This window comes from Pelodiscus sinensis, chromosome 2 (assembly GCF_052426305.1).
Source record: "Pelodiscus sinensis isolate ZL-2025 chromosome 2, ASM5242630v1, whole genome shotgun sequence".
Taxonomy (NCBI): Eukaryota; Metazoa; Chordata; order Testudines; family Trionychidae; genus Pelodiscus; species Pelodiscus sinensis.
Window position 1 is genome coordinate 249,163,580 of NC_143053.1, and position 23,315 is coordinate 249,186,894.

Here is a 23,315-nt window from a genome sequence, read left to right on the forward strand (position 1 = left end):
AAAAAACACAAATCAGTATACAGCATACCATATATGTATTAAAATAGAAAAATATCTGGAAACTCACCACTAGGTTTCCTATCACCATGACAAGCAAGAAGACTAGAAGGCACAGTGGTTGCCCAGCTACCACCATACAATCCCACATGGTCTCAATCCATTCTCCACACAGAATTCGGAATACAATAAGGAATGAGTGGAAAAAATCCATCATATGCCAACGTGGCTTGCCGTCCTCGTTTATTTTACGGCAATGTTCATTATAGCTTTTCCCAAAGAGTTGCATTCCTACCACAGCGAAAATAAAGACTATGATGCCTAGAACCAGGGTGAGGTTACTCAGGGCTCCCACTGAGTTACCAATAATTTTAATGAGGGTATTTAAAGTTGGCCAGGACTTAGCCAGTTTGAAGACTCTCAGCTGTGCAAAAAATAAAACATAGCATTAGAAAACAGAAGATGAGATATTCCTCACATTGCATTGTTAAAAACATTTGCAGACTTTTTAAACTATTCACACACTGTGGCATGTAAGGTATTTTAAAGTCATTATATGATCAATGCAATATACCCATATTGACACTGTCCTCTATCTCTATCTGTTGGTGTCTTTTTGCTTGCAGGCCCTCCAGGGCAATGCCTTTTTTATTTATCTTTATACAGACTCCAAACTAATGAGATCCCCCTCCTAACTCTGGTCTTTGCCCAGTTTCATAACTTAAGACCCCTACTAGAAATTCATTGCCAACTTGCAACTGAATTTCTCAGGATATAATCTTGGGGGACAGTGAATTGGCAGATTTCATTCTTCCTGTATTTCCATATCTCCTAGAAACAGTACTTCAATAATCTTCCTGATGAATTTAATTTGTACTTCAGTTGCATTTACAATAATCAAACTTTTATATGCAAATAATTTTAGACCCATAACTCTAAATTGGTAGGAGTTAGGGGCAGTGTTCTCTGTAAGCCATGTGCTTGTGCAGCCAGTCAGATGAAATCCAAATTCCACCCAGCTGATTAACAGAGCATCTGATTTGCACATGTCTCGGAGCACATAGAATGTATTCTGCACATGGAAAAAATTCACACATGGATACAAAAGATAAGCAGTAACATTGGTTATAGGTTTTCATTACCTCTACAAATGAGGCCATTTACCTATCTTGACATTTTTATACCATGCATCACCATAGCATACAAGGCACTGAACCAGTAAAACTCTGTAAGAACATGCTTAATTTTGAACATGTGAATATTCCTATTGACACCAATGTTTATATGGATACATAAGCCAACCACCTCCCTAAAACTCAGTCTAGCAGATGTATCTAGCAATTATACAATATAAATAATGCCTATTTTATTACTATTTTTCTCCATCTTCAACTCTTCTTCTTCTTTCTCAGTCTCTCTGCTTTTGCTTTTCATTCTGTTCATTCTCTGCTCCAGCTTTTATTATATGTTAATGTTGGATTTTTTCCTATCTCTTTCACTCCAAATGTTTTAACCATCTCCAAGTGAAATACAAATGCTTTATTAGTTTCAGTTACATCCACATTGGTTTGAAATCAGACAAAATGTCTCTCCCATTTCTAGTAGTGAGAGTTTACAAGTTAATTTTTCTTGCACTGAAATGTTCTCTATTATATTCATGCCAAAGATTTTATGAGATTGAATAAGTATGAGACATTACCAGTCGGAAAGAACGTAAAATTGGTAGGAGTCCTCTTTTGCTTTTTCCCTTGGGAAAAATCAGTTCAATTAAGCTGAGGATGACAATTAAGCTGTCAAAAATATTCCAGCGCTTCTGAAAATAATAATAAGGATCTAGAGCGATGATTTTCAAGATCATTTCTGCAGTAAAAATGCCAGTAAAGACCTGTGGAAAAAAAACCAGTGATGTCAGTCAAAAGGGCACCATAAGCATATCTTCTCTAAACTACATTCCCTTAAGTAGCAGATCCTACTTTTAGCATATATTTATTCATATAATACGTTGTCAATACAAACTCTAAGCTTTTTTGCTACATTCTAAAGGATGTTTAGAAAATTCAAAAACTAAAAGTAATGTCTGGGAACCCCATATTGATTGATTGATTGGTAGGAAGGACGGGAGGGAGGAAAGGAGGGAGGGAGGAAACTATTCTTTGTATACTGGGAAAATATCCATAAATTCATTTCTGAAATAGAATATCAGAATTCACTTACCATGTTGCCTATGCGAAGCATGGATTTAAATGTGTTTGTCATATTGTAGTGCTCTAGTGCCATGAAGATAGTATTAATCACAATGCAAACAGTGATAGTGAGGTCAGTAAATGGATCTGTTACTAAAATTGTCACTTTCTTCTTGATTCTCAACCACAATGGACAACAGTCCCAAACCAGGTACTTTATGGCAAAGTTTTTCACGCATTGAGGGCATTTTTGTTGTGATTCTTCAAGTTCTTAATGCCAAACAAAAAACAAAGCAACAACCAGGTAATCAGTATTGAGCCATAAGCCAAAGAAAAACTGCACCTAGAGAAAGAACAGTTCCCCAACCCCCTAAACTCCATCACTTCAAAAGTAATCAGGGAACTCTTCTTGACACTTTCTGAAATCATATAATTCATTTTGTACAGAAGTCACTTCTTCACTCTCCCATAATTTTAAAGACAATTCTCACGTCAGTGAATTGGTATTTAAATTCATTTTCTTCAGACAAGGCCCAAATTCAAAAACCCACTGAACTTCAGCAGGCATTGATTCAGGCCTTTGTTCTTTTTTTATATACACTCCTACTGTCAACGCCATTAGAAATTATGACTGAGGTAAAATCTTGCTTCAGATGCACCAAGGAATATATAACTTAACACTACTTTTGTGCTTTCTGTCCCAGTTACATGTCATAAACCTTATATGCAATATCACCAAGGACCATGCTGCATACAATAAACAGCTCTGAGATTAATGCCAAAGTGAAGTGTCTATATTACAATTAAATTTTGTAAAATGAGGAGTCCTATGACACCTTAAAGACTAACCGATTTATTTGGGCATAAGCTTTCATGGGTAACAACCACATTATCAGATGCATGGAGTGGAAATCCCATTACATATTGATTAGATCCACTTTATATGATATCACACCTGAATTTTAGGAAAGTTTCAAATTCACTTAAAGCCAAAGTAATGGAGGAAAATCCCAGAACAGGCACATAAATAACATTTATTAGGTTTCAAATTGTATGTGAATCTGGACAATGATGGTGGAAACAACTATTCTCAAGGATCTGAGTGAAGAAAAAGATGGCATCTGGTGCATAGCCCTCATTTAACTAAAAACATTATTTTGGGTTGGGGAAGCCTCTGCTGATTGGCTGAGCCTTGGTAGGGGGAGGGACTTTCAGGCACTCCAGGGCTTTATAAGGCAGTGGGCAAGCAACCAAGGAGCTTGCGAACATGTGAGTGCTAACAGGGAGTTTGGAAGGAGAGAGGGAAGGGGGCGAGGTTCTCTTGCCTTTCTTTTTAAATCCCTTCTCCAGGACAGCAGCGACGGATCGTGATAGGTCTGCTGTTGTTACCTGCACTGCGTGTGCCATGTTTGTCTTCCTCCCGGAAGAAAGAATGGATTTCATCTGCACGAAGTGCAAGCTGGTCGACATTTTGGAAGAAAAAATTAGAGGACTGGAGGCCCAAATGTCGACCCTACACTCGATCAGAGAGGATGAAGACTTCCTCGATATAAGGCAGCGTTTAATCCTTCAAGCATGGCAGGCTGAGGAGCCAGAGAGGGCAGTATGTGAGCAGGAAGAGAACTGGCAGCATGTAACTTCTAGAAGGGGGGAAAGGGGGGAAAGGCCAGCATGGGAATCCCCCAATGCTATAGAGGTAAATAATCGCTTTCAGGCTCTCTCCACAGGCTCTACAGTGCTGAATGCTTTGGAAGGGACCTCACAAGGAAGAAACCGGAAGGGAACACCATCCACTGGAAGGCATGGGATGTGTAGTACTAGGGATGGGGGTTCCACCCCCAAAAGAAAATGACGGGTGGTGGTGGTCAGGGACTCCCTCCTGACAGGGACTGAGCCATCCATCTGCTGTCCGGACCTGGAATCTCAAGAGGTGAGCTGTTTACCGGGAGCTCGCATTCAGGATGTGACTGAGAGGCTTACCAAACTGATCAAACCTTCGGATCGCTACCCCTTTCTGCTTCTCCACGTGGGAACTAATGATACGGCCAAGAATGACCTTGAGCGAGTTACTTCGGATTATGTAGCGCTGGGAAGAAGGATCCAAGAATTCGGAGTGCAAGCGGTGTTCTCATCCATCCTCTCTTTGAAGGGAAAGGACTGGGCAGGGATCGTCGAATTGAGGATGTAAATGCGTGGTTGCGCAGGTGGTGTCGCAGAGAGGGCTTTGGTTTCTTCAACCATGGGACTCTGTTCCGGGCACAAGGATTGTTAGGAAGAAATGGGATCCACCTAACGAAGAGAGGAAGGAGCATCTTCGTGGGCAGGCTTGCAAACCTAGTGAGGAGGGCTTTAAACTAGGTTCGTCAGGGGATGGTGACCAAAACCCTGAGAGGAGTGGGAAAGTCGGATACTGGGAAGAAATGCAGAGAGGAACGAGCAAGAAAGGAGGACCCCTGATTCAAATGGAGAAGATAGGATGATCAACTGGTTACCTGAGGCGTTTGTACACTAATGCGAGAAGCCTGGGCAACAAACAGGAAGAACTGGAGGCCCTGGCCCAGTCCAAGAAATATGATTTAATTGGGATAACAGAGACTTGGTGGGATGACTCACATGACTGGAGCGCTGTCATGGTAGGGTATAGACTGTTCAGGAAGAACAGGCAGGGGAGAAAAGGAGGAGGAGTTGCACTATATGTAAGAGAGCACTATGATTGCTCTGAACTCCAGTATAAAGAGGGAGAAAAACCTGTTGAGAGTCTATGGGTTAAGTTTAAAGGAGCAAACAACAGCAGAGATGTTGTGATTGGTGTCTGCTAGAGATCACTGAATCAGGTGGATGAGGTAGATGAGGCTTTCTTCGGACAACTGAGAGACGCTTCCAGATTGCAGACCCTGGTTCTTGTGGGGGACTTTAATCACCCTGACATCTGTTGGGAAACCAATACGGCAGTACACAGGCAATCTAGGAAGTTTTTGGAGAATGTTGGGGATAATTTCTTGACACAAGTGCTGAAGGATCTGACCAGGGACCATGCGCAGCTTGTCCTTTTGCTCACAAACAGGAAGGAACTAATAGGGGAAGTAGAGGTGAAACTGGGAAGCAGTGATCATGAGATGGTAGATTTCAGGATCATGACCAAAGGAAGAAAAGAGAGTAGTAAAATACACACCTTGGACTTCAAAAAAGCAGATTTTGACTCCCTCAGAGATCTGATGGGCAGAATCCCCTGGGATGCTAACATGAAGGGGAAAGGAGTCCAGGACAGCTGGCAGTATTTTAAAGAAGCCTTATTGAAGGCACAAAAAGAAACCATCCCAATGCGTAGCAAGAGAGGCAAACATGGTAGGAGACAGGATTGGCTTACAGGGGAAATCTTTGGTGAACTTAAGCACAAAAAGGAAGCTTACAAAAAGTGGAAACTTGGACAAATGACCAGGGAGGGGTTTAAATGTATAGCTCGAGAATGCCTGGGGGTTATCAGGAAGGCGAAAGCATAAATGGAACTGCGACTGGGTAAGGATGTGAAGGATAACAAGAAAAGTTTCTACAGGCATGTTAACAAGAAGAAGGTGATCAGAGAGGGTGTGTGGCCCCCACTGGATGAAGGAGGCAACCTAGTGACAGACGATGTGGGGAAAGCTGAAGTACTCAATGCTTTCTTTGCCTTTTTATTCACGGACAAGGTGGGCTCCTGGACTAATGCGCTAAGTAACGCAAGATGGGATGAAGATGGACAGCCCTTGGTGGGTAAAGAACAGGTTAGGAAATATTTAGAAAAGCTAAACGTACACAAATCCATGGGACCGGACTTAATACATCTGAGGGTACTGAGGGAGTTGGCAAATGTCATTGAGGAGCCTTTGGCCATTATCTTTGAAAAGTCATGGAGATCGGGAGAAATCCCGGATGATTGGAAAAAGGCAAATGTAGTGCCCATCTTCAAAAAAGGGAAGAAGGACGATCCAGGGAACTATGGGCCAGTCAGTCTTACCTCGGTTCCTGGAAAAATCATGGAAGGGATCCTTAAAGAATCCATTTTGAGGCACTTGGAAGAGAGGAAAGTGATTAGGAATAGTCAGCATGGATTCACAAAGGGCAAGTCGTGCCTGACCAATCTGATTAGCTTCTATAATGAGGTAACTGGCTCTGTGGACGTGGGAAAGTCAGTGGATGTGATATACCTTGACTTTAGCAAGGCTTTTATACGGTCTCCCACAATATTCTTGCCAACAAGTTAAGGGAATGTGGATTGGATAAATGGATGGTAAGATGGATAGAAAGATGGATAGAAGGCCGGGCCCAGCGGGTAGTGATCAACAGCTCGATGTCAGGATGGCGGTCAGTTTCTAGCGGAGTGCCCCAAGGATCGGTTCTAGGACTGGTTTTGTTCACTATCTTTATTAATGACCTGGATGAAGGGATGGATTGCACCCTCAGCAAGTTTGTGCATGACACTAAGCTAGGGGGAGAGTTAGATACGCCTGAGGGCAGAGATAGGGTCAAGAGTCACTTAGAAAAATTGGAGGATTGGGCCACTAGAAATCTGATGAGGTTCAACAAGGACAAGTGTAGAGTCCTGCACTTGGGATGGAAGAATCCCAAGCACAGTTACAAGCTGGGGACCAACCAGTTAAGTAGTAGTTCTGCAGAAAAGGACCTGGGGGTTACAGTGGATGAGAAGCTGGATATGAGTCAACAGTGTGCCCTTGTAGCCAAGAAGGCTAATGGCATATTAGGTTGTATTAAGAGGAGCATTGCCAGCAGATCCAGAGATATCATTATTCCCCTTTATTCGGCTTTGGTGAGCCACATCTGGAGTATTGTGTCCAGTTCTGGGCCCCCCACTACAAAAAGGATGTGGACGCATTGGAGAGGGTCCAGCAGAGGGCAACCAAAATGATTAGGGGGCTGGAACATATGACTTATGAGGAGAGGATGAGGGAGTTGGGTCTGTTTAGTCTGCAGAAGCGAAGAGTGAGGGGGGATTTGATAGCAATCTTCAACTTCCTGAAGGGAGGTTCCAAAGAGGATGGAGAGAGGCTGTTCTCAGTAGTGACAGATGGCAGAACAAGGAGCAATGGTCTCAAGTTGTGGTTTGAGAGGTCCAGGTTGGATATTAGGAAAAACTATTTCACTAGGAGGGTAGTGAAGCACTGGAATGGGTTACCAAGAGAAGTAGTGGAGGTCTCCATCCCTAGAGGTGTTTAAGTCTCGGCTTGACAATGCCCTGGCTAGTTCGATTTAGTTGGGATTGGTTCTGTCTAGAGCAGGGGTCTGGACTTGATGACCTTCTGAGGTCTCTTCCAGCTCTATGATTTTATGGAGAGCTGACAATCTGTGCTATTACATAGGTGTAATTCATAAAATCATGTGTGCAAAAAAGACAAAAATGGTTGAGAACTTAAAAACTAGACAGTGACAGAATGCAAATCCAGTAATTACCAAACCTGGTGGTATTCCATACAAAAAGAGCTCTTGCTCGTGCTTTGCATCGTAGATGCTTTCATCACTTCACGCTGACTCCAAAGACATTCTAGGCTTCGGAATCATGTTTGGGTTTACTGGATATGCTGATTGTGTTACAGGTTTGAGATAGCTGGGGCCAACTAATCTGTTATCTTTGCAGGGTCCCTCATAGTACTAATAAAATTATTGAATGTAAACAAGCTGTAAAAGTGAGTATTTGAATTACCTCAGATATCACAATGGTCTAGAGCTTTTGGCATGGCATAGATCTGCCCTAGGCAAAATACGGCCTCCAGGCTGCATCTGGCCCGCCAAGCCAATTGATATGGCCCATGGACATACCTTGCCTGCACACTGCTAAGAAAAGCAGCTCCGGGACTGAAGGCCTCAGGCGCTGCCCCCGCTCCAAGCACAATCCCATTGGCCAGTGTCTGTCTAGAAACTGGCCAATGAATGAATAATAGGCAGCACATGAAGTACCACCACTCCTCTCCTCCAGCTCAATTATTCACACAAGCACATGGCCCTGTAGCCCATGTAGGTGTCAGGTAGGCAAGCAGGTAGGCATTTTAAGCTCTGCAAGTATTTAGCTGTATAGACAGGCAGGTTGGCTGGGCTGCTGGCCGGTAAGTCTCCTGGCCATAGTCTGCCTCTGGCACCCCCGCCTCTCTCTTCCCCAACCTTCTGCCCCCCCCCCCCCCCACTCAACATACCCAAACCCTTTGCCCCCCTCCTGCACCCATACCTCCTCCCAGATCTGGCACCCCAATTACTGCCCCAGATCACAATCCCCTACTACCCTTGGTCAGAACCCAAACTCCTGTACCCCAGGCTCCTCCCCTAAGTCATAAACCAAGCTCCTGCTATAGGTCACAACCCATCCTGCCCTAGATCACATTCCAAAACCCTGCACCACAGTCTCCTGCCTTAGATCACAACTGCCTCCTTTACCCAAACTCCCTCCCAGATCCCACTCTACCTCCTGCATCCAACCTCCATCCTAGATCCCACACTTCCTCCATTAATATCCTGGAAGAGTGCGGCCCTCGACCACTTTCCAAAATCTTGGAGTAGCTCCCCGTTGTAACATAGGCAAAACAAATGATATTTTCCCTAGACTTTTTTTTTCAGAATTGGCTAAATTGTTATAGCTGAAGTTTTCCAAAACTGATCAGTCTGAAATAGATACCAAGCATGTAAGATTTCACCCCAAAAGGTTAATTTTGGCCAAGTTATAAGCAGGTGAACAAAACTCTTATAATGTGACATATCAGATAACAGATACATTTATAATTATAAATAAAAAATTAAATTAAAAGAATTTTAAGACTGCAAAGTCAAACACTGAAAAGTCTGGAAATGACAGATTTAATTTTGCCTATGCATTCTTTATTTGGCTCTCTTGAGCATGTGCTTATGATAGTTTTTCTCAATATTACAGACTATGGTAAAGTCAGAAATACAGCTCAGCTCTCTTGAATCCAGTTCCAGTGCCTGAAATACAAGAACATTTCCATTCTCCATCCCAGTACACATACCTCATTCAGGGTACATCTACACAACAACATTATTTCAAAATAACTAGTGTTATTTCAAAATAACATAGTTCACATCTACACAGCAGGCAGTTATTTCAAAATAACGTTGAAATGCTGTCAAGCTGGAGGACTTCTTACTCCAACTCCTGTAACCCTCATTGTACAAAGAGTAAGGGAAGTTGGAGGAAGAGTGCTCTATTTCAAAATAAGTGCTATGTAGACGCTCCCAATTTTGAAATAAGCTATTTTGAAATAAGCTATGCAATTGACGTAGCTCAATTTGCGTAACCAATTTTGAGTTAAATCCTGCTGAGGAGATGCACCCTCATTGTTGAAATGAGGGAAGGTCTTGTTGAATAAAAAGTCTGACCATGTAATTAAAGACTGTTTTATAACACATATTCACAAAGGAGCCAAATGAAGGCTGCATAGGTACATTAATTCTGGAATTCCTAACTAGAGTGTCCACAAAGGCTCTATTAACAACTTTAAATTTTTCACTGTTGACGATTTGATGACATTCTGAACTTTCACATGAACACATGTTTAGGTTTGAATTTAAAAATGATGATAAATGACTTACCCTCCAGAACACTGGTAATGATACTGACTGCACTTGCTGCCCTTTGTCTTTGAAGTGGCTCATTATAATAATCCCCTGACAGATGAGAGGTTAAATACATCTTGTTTACCTCATTACATAAAGGGCTCTGCTTAAAGAAGTAAACATGATTAGCAAAATATCACGAAACAAAGTGAAGTATTAAGCAAACAGGATAACTGTGGAGGTTAATATGAATGGAGACATGCAGTGAGATAAATGGGTCTCTTCTTCAGGAAATAGCCATTTAGAATGAGTTGTAAAATGAAGTCCCTAATCCCTTGTGTCATTCAAGTTTCCATTGTATTTTCATACCAGTGTTCTGCACAAATTTCAGTTTGGTTAAAGAGGTTCTACCGATCTACAATTCCTCATTTATTGATCTTTCTGCATTTTCTATCCTGTATTTATCTGTAGTGTTTCTTTACATCACTAAACACATGGCATATTGTACACATGTGCCCAAGCAGATAATCTATGCTATAACATTCTATGTACTTTGTTATCCTGACCTCCCTCCCTTTCCCTCTCTTCATACATTTAGGTTGGAATCATATACATATTTGGTGGCTTTGTATGCTTTCAACAAGAGATCATCCATAAGTCCTAACATTTTGCATATCTTTCCCATTCACAATCTTCTCAAATCTTTTATCCTAGAGCAGGATCAACAGGTTGAAGGTCTCCCACTGAGCTTACACATTTTATTTTTACAGTGCCAGCTCTCCTCTGTCCGTGTTATTGTTTCTCATTATGTTTCATCTATTCTCCTCATCCCCAGTGGGAAAATTTTCACACATTACAAAATTTCTGAAATCTCACATAAAACTGTTTCAAAAGACCTGTACCCATATACAGTGAAGCTCTTTATTGTAGTGCATTGAAAGATTATTAAAAATGGTTATGTTAGAGGCAGAGTACAATTTTCAAACCATCTTAAAGACTCCACACAAAAGTAAATTTTCATGGTGATACCAAGATTTGTATCTAAGGAGTATCTTCATTCCAGATTACATCATTCTATTGCAGACCATTTCAGCACAAGGGCTGCTTAAAAAAGGTCACATTAATTAGTTTTCATATTAAAAAATGTCTGAACTCATTTTGCTCTAATTTAGTGGAGACCAGACCTATAATCTTTCAGCTTCCCAAAAAATGTGTAAAAGTTATGAACAGCTGAAAAAGGCGGCTTAGAATGGAAATACTTCTATCACTTTAACAACAGTTGTCAACAGCATGAGAACTGTGTTAAAGTCATGTGGCCATTTTCACTGCTGAAGTAAGCAAATGATGATTCCTTTATGTCAATGAAGTTGTCTCTTCTTATTCAAGTGATGAATTTGTTCCACAGTGCCCAGACTGGTTTTGATTCTGTACTCAACTTCGCCATACAGCCGGTCCCCGACTTATGAACGAGTTATGGACCAAACACTTGGCCATAACTCAAAGTATTTGTAAGTCGGACCCCATTGATTTACATGCGACAGCGCTTTTCAAAAGCACAGGTCGCGTTCGTAACTCGGGGACCGCCTTTACGACTGCTTAATGGGAGTACTGGTCAAAATGCGAACAGTTGTAAATTGACTGTTCGTAACTCGGGGACCGGCTGTAATTACTCCAGATTTAAAATAGCATAACAGACAACAGATTTTCTTCAGCAGGTCCTGCCCTGTATTTTGGTGGATATTTAAAATATTAAAGTATGTAAAGAAACCATAGGAAACCTTATGCTTCTACATGAAAACATAATAAGTACATTTTTAAAATTTCACTTTTCTTACCAAATCACCTACTCTAGGGTTTTCCATAACTGGGGTGAGCAATAACCCTTCAGGAGAAAGTGGTTCTAGATTGTATGCCCTGGTGCTTCCTCCTCCCATCAATGAAACCACGCCTTTGTAACCGTCTGTGCTGTTCCGTTTGCCATTCTGCATGTAGTTTGGAGTAGCAGGGTAAGAACTATGGCTCATTTGACCTTGCAAACTGAGCTGTCTTCCAGTCCGTGTAACCAGCAGTGACCCATGCTGGATCTCATTTTCCCCAACATTGCTCATATCATTATCACCACCAAAATCAGTTTTGGAGCCAATGTCTCTGCCAGACATCTGGAAATTGAATATGTTTCCATGGCTGAACCTGCGCTTCATTTGATTTGCACTTGCACCATAAGTAAGACCAAGAAGAACCTAAAAGTCCCAAAAAAGGAAAGATGGGGGAAATGGCACATCAAGCAATACATTTCTTGGTAATGATAAAGATTTTTATTTCCCCCATCAGCCATGGAAGAAATTTAAAAAAGGATTTAATTTAGATTTTAAATGACAGTTTCTGAAATCCTATTAGCTGAGGCAGGATATATATATATATATATATATATATAATGGCTCATTTTATAGATGTGTAATTTTCTGTAAAAGTAGCAGTTTCATGAACATGTAATTATATATATTAATACATACATAATTTCATACATAATTTTCTCAAAGTTAAACTTTTGCATTGTAACATTATATGCTTCTTTCCCATCCCAAAAGAGATTTTTAAAGATTAAAGAAGCAGATGTTAGCTTATATCTATAAATACAGACAACTGTTTATTAATGGGGCTTTATTTGTGCTTTTGAGCAATTCCTAGATTTACACAATGAATTACCAAATTTTGTGGCTCATCAGTGGACGGTGATTTTGGAATTTTTTGATCCTCCACATGATCTTCTACCCCTAAGGACTTATTTTTCTTTCTCCTGTTGTTTCTATCTTTGACTTCTTTTGAGGGTAAAGGTGAGATTTCAAAAGAGCCAAGTGACATTGTATCTTTTCCTCTATCAGCCAATGCCTAAAATTAAACAGACAAAAGCATAATTGGCATTATAGTTGCACAATTTCATATCAGTAAGGGAAAAAATTGCTGTGCTCCATATTTTTTGCTTGTTAACAATAATCATTTCATATAGATGGTTAAAATACTAACACTCATGGTTTTTGGTGCAAGCTGATCACAGCAGGAATTAGGGAGAATTTTCCATTCCACACCGAGTAGTTACATGCTCCATGTTTATGTGCAAACAGATACTAGTCCCTAACAGAGACAAATATAATAGTCTGGAACACGCATACAGTTTAATTCCCATTTTTGTATACTCATTACTCATTTGCTTACTGTTAAAATACAATTTTTTTTCATCTGATTCTGTATAATCTATCCACTCTTCAATATGAGCGTTGAAATACTGAAAATCACAATCTGTCACTATCGGATGCTGGAATTTTAGACATATTTGATAATATTACTTTCCTTATAGCACAATTGACTAAAGTTATGTACTGCTACTCACTCCTCACAGCTATAGTCTAGGAAGGAATCATTCCTATTACTCTAGACAGCAGTCTCATAACTTTTAATAAGATAGTAGCTGGCACCTGTTCTCACTGTTGACTATAGAGTCATTTATACACAATCAAAGATAAGAACTGACTGATAAATTTCACTACAAATTTCTGACAAAGTGAGCTGCAACTCACAAATCTTATGCTCCAATAAATGTATTAGTCTTTAAGGTGTCACTGGATTCCTTTTTATTTTTACTACAGAAATTATATACTATACGGTAGAGATTGCCTAATTTTAACAAGGAAATAGTTCATGGACCTCTTGCTCTTTTTTCAGCAGTTCCATGGCTTCCTGAAACTTCCTTTCCTTTGCCTCAGTTTCAGCAATAGTAGCTTTGTTCTGTTCTTCATATGCCATAGTCACTACAGCCAGGATCAAGTTGACCAGATAAAATGAGCCCAGAAAGATGACCAACATAAAAAAGAGCATGTAGATCTTCCCAGAAGCTCTGAGAGTCTGTAAAAGCATGAAGAATGCACTAAAGTTAAAAAGGTCTGGAATGACATTTCAAGTCTACTTAGATTAATTAATATCAGAAAGCACACTGAAGATTCAAAAGTAGTAAATATTATTCTAAAATGTTTTTAAAAGTGTGGTTACATTTCCATATGCCTGAATAAAATGCTTGGAAAGAACTTTAAAATAACTCTGTCCTCCTCTGGCACCCTCTCCTACTTCCTATAATACCCCAAATTAGCCCTAATGATCTTCCTGACAAGTAGCTCATTTTGGCTGAACAGAAAGGAAACTGCATCACAGGGGAACATTCCTTTGTGCTACTGGAGCAGGACATGGTAATATCCCAGTCTCCTTCTAATACACTACACTCCCTGGAACGGCCACACAGTAGGGTTAGTTTAAAGGGCTGTGGAAGCATTTTATTGTTCCCTTACAGGAAGTCTGGAAAACATCACAAAGAAGTTTGCCAAACAGCAAACAGGAAGAGGTTTTAGTCAGACTCAGAAGTGCAAGACTCTGTATTATGTTGCCAATCATATAGACCATGTAGACTTGAAGTAAGTAGGAAAGTGGAAAACCAGGAAGAAATACAAGGAGGAAGGAGCAACAAAGGAGGACCCCTGATTCAAATGGAGAAGGTAGGGCAATCAACTGGTTATCTAAGGTGTTTGTACATGAACTGCAGTTTCAGTTTCAGCTGCTGTGGCAGTTGGGACTGAGTGCCTGACCCTTTGTTCCCTTAATTGCTCTCTTGATTGCATCTGGTCAGCCTTCCCCTGTGTGACTCACGAGGGGGAAGGCCTGGCCTAGACAAGCAGGTTTTAAAAACCAGAGGCAGAGCAACCAGGGGGCTGCAGACAGGGGAGTTTGAGAGGGAGTTTGACAGAGGGAGGCATATGATGGTTAGAAAGACCCACAACACCTGTGCCAGCACTGCTTCTGTCTCCTCCACCTGCGCCTGTAGCCAGACAGAGCACCTAAGCATGGATGCTTCTACCCAGATCCTATGTGGTTTTGCAGGGACTGTGGCTTGCAATTCCCACTTACTGATATCCAGACTGGGGAGATCATCCTATGTGAAAGGTGCCTGCTGGTGGAATCTATCAGGCAGCAGGTGGGAGAGCTACAGGAGGAGGTGGCTAGGTTGAGGAGCACCCGAATCCATGAGCAATTCCTGGACCGTGTTCATGAGGAGACAGCTAAGGTAGCTGTCCCAGTACACAGGACTGTGGGCACACCGTTGGTGGAGGAGGAGATGGCTCAGTGTGGACACTGGCAGCAGGCACTGCTCCACCCCTGCTCCGAACCCTCCCGCCGTGGTACTAGGAAACTGTTATACTCTTCTTTATACAGGAGATAAGGAATCACCCCCTACAATGGAGGAGGAAAAGCCTCATACCCCCAAGGTTGGGAGGTCTGCTGCCACCACTGCGAATAGGAAACGTAGAGTAGTGGTGGTCGGAGACTCTCTTCTGAGGGGGACGGAGGTGCCCATCTGTCACCCTGACATTTCATCTCAGGAGGTATGCTGTCTGTAGGGGGCCCGTATCCAAGATGTTACGGAGGCATTGTCGAGGATTATCCGGCCCTCTGACGACTACCCCATGCTACTCATCCATGTGGGCACAAATGATACTGTGAGGTGGGACATTGAGTGGATCAAAAGTGACTACAGGGCTCTGGGAGTATGGGTGAAGGAGTTTGGAGCGCAGGTGGTATTCTTTTCGATCCTTTCTGTCGAAGGTAGGGGCCCGGGCAGAGACAGGTGGATCCTGGAGGTGAATGCCTGGCTGCGAGAATGGTGTCACCAGGAGGGGTTTGGCTTCCTCGACCACCGAATGCTATTCCAGGAAGGACTGCTGGGCAGAGATGGCGTTCACCTTCCAAGGAGGGGGAAGACCCTATTTGGACACAGACTGGCTAACCTAGTGAAGAGGGATTTAAACTAGGTTCGACAGGGACAGGTAAGCAAAGCCCACAGGTAAGTGGAGAACATGGAGACCTGGGAGATGGGTCAGAAATGGGAGGGAGTGTGGGCTATAATTGGAGAGAGAAAGGAGGGTCAGGGCAAAACTGGGAGGCAAGATCAAATCAGTATCTGAGGGTGTGTCTAGACTACATGCCTCCTTCGACGGAGGCATGTAGATTAGCCAGATCGGAAGAGGGAAATGAAGCCGCGATTAAAATAATCGCGGCTTCATTTAAATTTAAATGGCTGCCCCGATCTGCCGATCAGCTGTTTGTCGGCAGATCGGGGGAGTCTGGACGCGATGCGCCGACAAAGAAGCCTTTCTTCATCGGCACAGGTAAACCTGGTTTCACGAGGCTTACCTGTGCCGATGAAGAAAGGCTTCTTTGTCGGCGCATCGCGTCCAGACTCCCCCGATCTGCCGACAAACAGCTGATCGGCAGATCGGGGCAGCCATTTAAATTTAAATGAAGCCGCGATTATTTTAATCGCGGCTTCATTTCCCTCTTCCGATCTGGCTAATCTACATGCCTCCGTCGAAGGAGGCATGTAGTCTAGACACACCCTTAGGGTATGTCTACACTATCCCACTAGTTCGAACGAGGTGTACAGCTAGTTCGGATTAAGAAGCCTAATCCGAACTAGCTACTCCGTGCCGCGTATAGCCACGCGGCACGGGGTTCGAACTGCCGGCATTTAAAAATGGCGCAGGCCGGCTTCATGCAAATGAAGCCCGGGAAATTCAAATCCCAGACTTCATTTGCAACTGCGGATGACTATGTTACCCCCGCTAGTTCGAACTAGCGGGGTAGTGTAGACATACCTTTAGATGCTTATATACAAATGCAAGAAGTATGGGTAATAAGAAGGAAGAACTGGAAGTGCTAATAAATAAGTACAATTATGACATTGTTGGCATCACAGAAACTTGGTGGGATAATATGCACGATTGGAGTGTTTGTATTGAAGGGTACAGCTTGCTCGGGAAGGATAGACAGGGAAAAAAAGGAGGAGGTGTTGTCTTGTATATTAAAAATGAACACACTTGAAGTGAGGTGGAGCTGGACATAGGAGACGGAAGTGTTGAGAGTCTAATAAACCATCTTGTTAGTCTTTAAAGTGCTACATTGTCTTGCATTTTGCTTCAGCTACCCCAGACTAACACGGCTACATTTCTATCACTATTAGAAAAGCTAGACATACACAAATCCATGGGTCTGGATTTAATGCATCTGAGGGGACTGAGGGAGTTGGCAGATGTCATTGCAGAGCCTTTGGCCATTATCTTTAAAAACTCGTAGAGATTGGGAGAGGTCCTAGATGATTGGAAAAATGCAAATGTAGTGCCTCTTGTATGTATTTCCTCCCTTTACCAATACCAAGTATCCTTTTTCTATATCTTAATATGTTTATGATTTTACCCTCTTATCATTTACAGGCAGTCCCCGACTTACATGGATCCGACTTATGTCGGATCTGCAATTACGAATGGGGCTTTTCTCGCCCCGGAGCTTGCGGGCGGCGGGACCGCCCAGAGCACAGCGGTCCCGCCACCGCGTCCTCTGGGGCGAGAAAAGCTGCTCCGGGTCTCCCTGGTGTGCTGGGGGGGACTCCCCAGCACAGCAGGGAGACCCGAGCAAAGCCGTACAGGTGGCAGGACCCCGCTGCCCGTGCGGCTTTGCTCCTTTGCCCCGGAGCAAAGCCGCAGAGGCGGCGGGGTCCCCCGCCTCTGCGGCTTTGCTCTTGTCTCCCTGCTGTGCTGGGGGGGACTCCCTGCTGTGTCTCCCTGCTGTGCCTGTGCGGCTTTGCTTGGGTCTCTCTGCTGTGCTGGGGGGGACTCATACCCAAGGGCTACGTCTACACTGGCCCCTTTTCCGGAAGGGGCATGTAAATTTCTCTAGTCGTCGTAGGGAAATCCGCGGGGGATTTAAATATCCCCCGCGGCATTTAAATAAAAATGTCCGCCGCTTTTTTCCGGCTTTTAAAAAAGCTGGAAAAGAGCGTCTAGACTGGCCCCGATCCTCCGGAAAAAGTGCCCTTTTCTGGAGGCTCTTATTCTTTGAAGTAAGAATAAGAGCCTCCGGAAAAGGGCACTTTTTCCGGAGGATCGGGGCCAGTCTAGACGCTCTTTTCCGGCTTTTTTAAAAGCCGGAAAAAAGCGGCGGACATTTTTATTTAAATGCCGCGGGGGATATTTAAATCCCCCGCGGATTTCCCTACGACGACTAGAGAAATTTACATGCCCCTTCCGGAAAAGGGGCCAGTGTAGACGAGCCCAAGGTGTGGGAGCCTCCCTGTGCCCAAAGGACTGTCGCATCCACTCTAATAAGGAAATTTTATGTACCTGCCTATATAACATCATGACGAATCCGTCTGGGTTTGAAGTGGTCATCACAGAGAAACAAATGCACACCGAGCTGCTCCAAATAAACGGTACCTACTAGTGTTTGACTACTATCGAGGAGTTAGGTTGGGGATGATTGAAGAGGAAGTCTAAGCCTTTAAATGGAAAAAAGTATTTCTTATCTGCTTTTTTACTGGTTAGTGGGATCGATGTTGGAATCTGTCAAATCTCCTCTGCTACTTCCATTATCGCTTTGTCAATGGGAAGTGCGATCTTTCATCTTTGCTGGGGGTGTAGATTTTTGAGCAACTTATGTTGTTTCACCTGGGCTTCAGTCAGTTGTACCTCCTGGCTCTGCGCCACATGTTTAAAAGGATCCTGAAATTCCTTCAGGTCATCCGGAGGTGAAGCGTCAGTTGGGGTTACAGCTTCGTTCGGTGAAGGAAGTGATGAATGCGCGTTAGCCGACATGTCTGTCTCTGTTTCTGACAGCTGCCCCTCCTCTGGTTCTGAATGTTCCAACTGGGCAGCTGGGGTCCTTGGAGGAGGTGAGGTTTGAGCCGGCAACTGTCTCTTAGGTTCGGTATGCAGCAAACATGGGCTGATAGAATGGCAGGAGCACGGCAATCTTCTATAAGAGTGCAACCAGCTGTGACGAGATGATACGTAGTAGTAGGGTCTGTGATAATGACTGTAGTGTCGGTCCAAACGCCCAGAGGATGACTGCCTAGATGATATGGCGCTGCCATGTCTAATGTAGTAAGTATGGCATGGTGAACATACAGGTGAGCGCGGGTGCCGGGAAGGGGACCGCGATCAAGAGTGCCTTGGGTATGCCCATCTAGGTTCTCTATGGTGGCAATAATAAGGTGACACACTACACCGTGGGCAAATCACTTGCTCCCTGGTGTGGCCAGATGGTACAGAAGAGTGAGGCTGTGGGGATGGCTCTGGAGAGAAGACCGGGGAGGGGGAGCGTGAGACAGCGTGAGTGTATGATTTAGAGATTGCTTTCCTTGGTGCTGTTGCTGGCAGATCTGGGTGTGCAGGAAGCTGAGAGGGCCCCAGTGCTAAAGCAGCTGCAGGCTGAGGAGTGGAGAGCACTGCTTGCTCTAGCTCAGGCACTGGTGGTGCCAATGGTGCTGAAGACAGCTCCTGAGCTGACAGAGGTGGCGCTGCAGCTGGAGCAGCTGAGGAAACCGGTGCCGGGGCTGCCGGTGCTGGTGGTGCTGGCTCCTTAGAACGGCATTCTGGTGCTGGCGGTGCCGTGGAGGGTTGGGCTCGTGGCTTGGTGCTGGCCAACTTCTTTGCACCCTGCATACGTGCGGTGCCGGAGATAGAGCCCGAAGTCCTGGGCTTACTAGTGCCAGAGGTGGAGCCCAAAGTGCCGGCTTTATCTCCTGCACTCACCCGCGTCTGCAGGACGGTTGGCAGGGATCGGGCTGGGGAGGCTCTTTTCCTCTTTGATGAAGCCATCCCCGGAGAGGTAGCCCGCCTTTTTCTTGTAGCAGGGTCAGGGTCAACCGAGCAGGAAGCGTCGGAAGGCATCAGTGCCTTGTCAAACAGAATCATTTGTAGGCATCTTTCTCAGTCCTTGCGGGCTCTGGTTGTTAATTTAGCACAATTTAGCATTTTTGAGGCAAATGTGCCTCCCCCAATACATCCGATACAGGCAGCGTGGCCGTCTGAGACCGGCATTGCCTCCCGGCACACAGAACATTTTTTAAAACCCGGGGATCCATACATTTTTCCACTCCAGGCGTCTGACACTCTCTCTTGTTTCCTTTAAGTATGTTATCTGGTACTTTATTTGAGTGTTTCTATCAGTTTTCTATTTTTTTTCCCTTCTTTTCTTTGTTTTTTTTTTTTTTTTTTGAGGCGGCTAATCCGCTGAACTAAGAACTACAACGCTAACAATAACTAACGGAGATAAACATGTACATAAAGTCTGTCTTTTTTTGTGTTTTTTTTAAGGAACGACTGAAAGTATATAGAAGGAGGAACAAATAACGGCTAATTAGTATTTCCCTTAACTATTCACAGGTAACTTGAATAACGCTGAGGGGAGGGAAGAGCTCCGTCCGTGACCAGGGGCAGCTGAGAGGAACTGAGGGGGCCAGACCATGCGTGGCAGATGAAAGGCGTGAACAGCCTCTAGCACTACTCGCACATGCGTGGTCCGGCCGAACACGGCTATGTGAAGCCTCCGATTCGTGGCACCGGGATGAGCCAACACCAGACGTGGAGCACCCACGGGGACTACCAGAAGAAGAATTGCTTGTATTTCAAAGATCTCCCCACTTCCCCCCATCCGAATCAGACTTCCCTTGCAACATTGCTCAAATAAACTGCCTCTGGCTACTTGTTGCTTACAAACGCAGAGTGAAGGCTTGTTTTCTTCCACATCATCAATGTGGGTCTTGAGTGAACCTGATCAGCATGATATTGTTGTTGCTGCTGGCGTGTTCTATAAGATGCCATGGGGTCCCAGTAGGGCCAAGTGGGAGGCGCGGGCATAGAAGGCAGTAGACATTGGTTAGGGTGCTACTGAGGTATCAGGGGTTGTGGCTGAAGTGTCTTTCCCTCTTAGAAGAGGAATGCCTGGGTGACATGGCATTTAGGAGAGACACGGCTTCCTCCTTACTAGATAAAGGAGGTGCAGAAGATGCTATAGTTGCTGGAGAGAACCTGGCTGGTACTGGGGAGACATCAGTACCAAAAAGTGGAGTTATGGTACTGAGGTAACTTTTAGTTGGTCTGCAGATGTAAAAGAACAAGTTTGAGGCACAGGTGCCAGGAGGTACTGTGCCTGTGTGCCTTTTGACTTGACCGGTACTGGAGAAGGAGCACACACCAACGGTATCGAGTGTGGGGCTTTGATGAAACCGTTATTTTTATCAATAGCAGAGCACGGTGTCGGTGGAGCGGATGGTACTGGGATTGCCCTGGGTTTTTGTGCCACAGGGGACTTAATTAAGCTGTTTCAGCATTGTGGCCAGGTGCTGGGACCTTCGGGGTGCAGTGGGTGATCACAGCTCCAGCAAGCTCTTGTCCAGAGCCCCCACAGGGGACAGAACTGGCTTGGATTTGTGGGATCGCCCTTTCTTAGGTGAAGGGGATTCCCTTTTAGTATATTTATGTGGCCTCTTAGATTGTTTACAGGTTGCAGAGCTCACAGCTAAGGCAGCTGAAGCTGCTTTCTCTAACATCACTGCTGTGAGGATTTAAGCAGGGATGCAGGGGGACCAAGGACAAGGATTGGTCCGAGTTCCGTTCAGTTTTAGCTCTCTTGCTTTGTGTGCTCCAGCTGTCAGGTCTCTATGATGAGTGCAATGAATCACACCGTGGTGCTCCCCCATGCAGTGGAGATAAATGAACACCCCTCTGGTTGCAGAATATACAAGCAGCAAATAGATGGCACTTGAACTCAGCCGGCTTTGGTATACGAGCCTGAGGGGGGTGTTCTGAGGAGGTTTCTGAGAAAAATTTTCCTCAAAACAGAGTAAATCAAATAAAATCAAATAAAATGCAGAGGGAATTGAGGGGGCGAGTCCCACCAGAGGAAAGCAGGAGGCAGGGAGCCGTCACTTATCTTCGGCTCCTCAGCTGATTGCAATAAGAAAAAAAAATGTAAAGTGAAAGGAAGGCAATTTTAAAGCTAACACTAACTAAAATATGTGGTAAAAAAGGCTAACTATCTGTCTGAGAAGCTCAATGCAGAGCTCACTGAGGGTTCCGACAAACGCTGGTGGTGGCAGAGAAGGAACTGAAGGGATCGTAGCCCACACATGCGCATTAGCTGCCTGGTGTGTGGAGTGTTCTGCTCATGTGCGAATTGCCTGTCACTAGCACTGCTATTGAAATTTTCCAGTCAGGCATGCTGCGGCGCCCAAATACCTCATATGGAGCAGCCAGAGGGATACTCCTCAAAGAACCCTCATTGACAAAAAAATCCTGTGCAATCTACCATATCTCAGGTATCTATTCCAACAGTGCTGATGGTGCTGAAACAGACTAACTCAGTGAAGGAGAAGCCTGGGTGAAGTCACCAGTTTTAGAGGCCATGACAGAGCCAGAGCAGAGAGTGCTTCCTCAGACAGTAATAAGAAACACTTAGGGTACGTCTAGACTACCGCGTTTTGTCGACGGAAGTTTTGTCGACAGATACTGTCGACAAAACTTCCGTCGACAAAGAGCGTCCAGACACATTGAGTTCTGTCGACAAAGCAAGCTGCTTTGTCGACAGAACTCCGTAGTCTGGACGCAGTGTTACAGGCAATCACACCTTCTGTCGACAGAGTTCTGTCGACAGAAGGTGTTATGCCTCGTAAAATGAGGTTTACCAGCGTCGACAAAACTGCTGAGTTCTGTCGACGTTATGTCGACAGAACTCAGTGGTAGTGTAGACGCTGGTATAGTTTTGTCGACAAAAGTCCACTTTTGTCGACAAAACTAGGTAGTCTAGACACACCCTTAGATTTGTATGGTCCAGAACCAGTATCAGAGGACTTAGACGAATTTTTGACAGAGTCAGAGATTTTGGAATACCTCAGATCTAATAAAAAAGACAAGGCATAAGGTTTCTCACCCAACTTGTGCTTTAGTGAAAAAAGGCTAAAGGGGCACTATAGGTTTAATCAGAATCCAGTCTGTCATGGTCAGGACCCGGTTCAAACTCATGCTACATTTGCCTCCTTCATGAGGTGAATCTTCAAACTACTGGTGGTTTTGTTGTTTACTATAGGAGAAGAGCTTATTGTTGTTTTTTAGTCTTGGTGAAGGAGGTGCAAATGGAGAATTTGTCACCTGCATGTCCCTCGCCCAAACAGATCAGGCAACTGGTGTGCCTGTGACAGGAAAAACAGGCCTACACCTTTCACGGGGTTTAAATTCTGGGGACTTTTTCATAATAAATTGCCCAAGAACTACTAAAACTATAATGACTATTGAATGGAACTATTAAACTATTAGTACACCATGTCCTAGGATTCATGAAAATGGTTAATTAAAGAAAAATTATGGGAAGGTTCAACTGTCACCATGGGCAGTTAGAAGGAACCAAGCCCAGGTCTACACTAAGGAGTTATTTCAAAATAACTCCCCTTATTTTGAAATAACAAGAAGAGCATCCACATTACCAAGCCAGTTATTTTGAAATAACAGACTGGGTTTTTTGAAATAATAATTCTTACTTGTCATGAGGATTGATGTTTATTTTGAAATTTATTTCGAAATAGCATGGTGTGGACGCTTAGCTGCTGCTATTTTGAAATCAATGGCCTCCAGAGACCTCTCACAGCTGCACTTGTGACCACTCTAGAGGCCTCTCACAGCTGCACCCGACAGCTCCACTGCTCCCCTTCTG

The 23,315-nt window shown here is 44.0% G+C and overlaps 1 protein-coding gene across 1 annotated transcript in view; it reads right to left on the reverse strand.

Moving 5' to 3' along the window:
* LOC102448247 (sodium channel protein type 5 subunit alpha-like) overlaps positions 1–23,315 on the reverse strand; it is a 122,444-nt gene that overhangs the window by 62,637 nt on the left and 36,492 nt on the right. The window contains exons 9-15 of the mRNA XM_089776792.1: positions 13,437–13,634; positions 12,441–12,623; positions 11,570–11,974; positions 9,771–9,897; positions 2,212–2,450; positions 1,697–1,882; positions 68–421 (exon numbers count right to left, since the gene is read on the reverse strand). Of these exons, the coding sequence (XP_089632918.1) occupies positions 68–421; positions 1,697–1,882; positions 2,212–2,450; positions 9,771–9,897; positions 11,570–11,974; positions 12,441–12,623; positions 13,437–13,634 (1,692 nt within the window). The remainder of the gene's footprint in view (positions 1–67; positions 422–1,696; positions 1,883–2,211; positions 2,451–9,770; positions 9,898–11,569; positions 11,975–12,440; positions 12,624–13,436; positions 13,635–23,315) is intronic.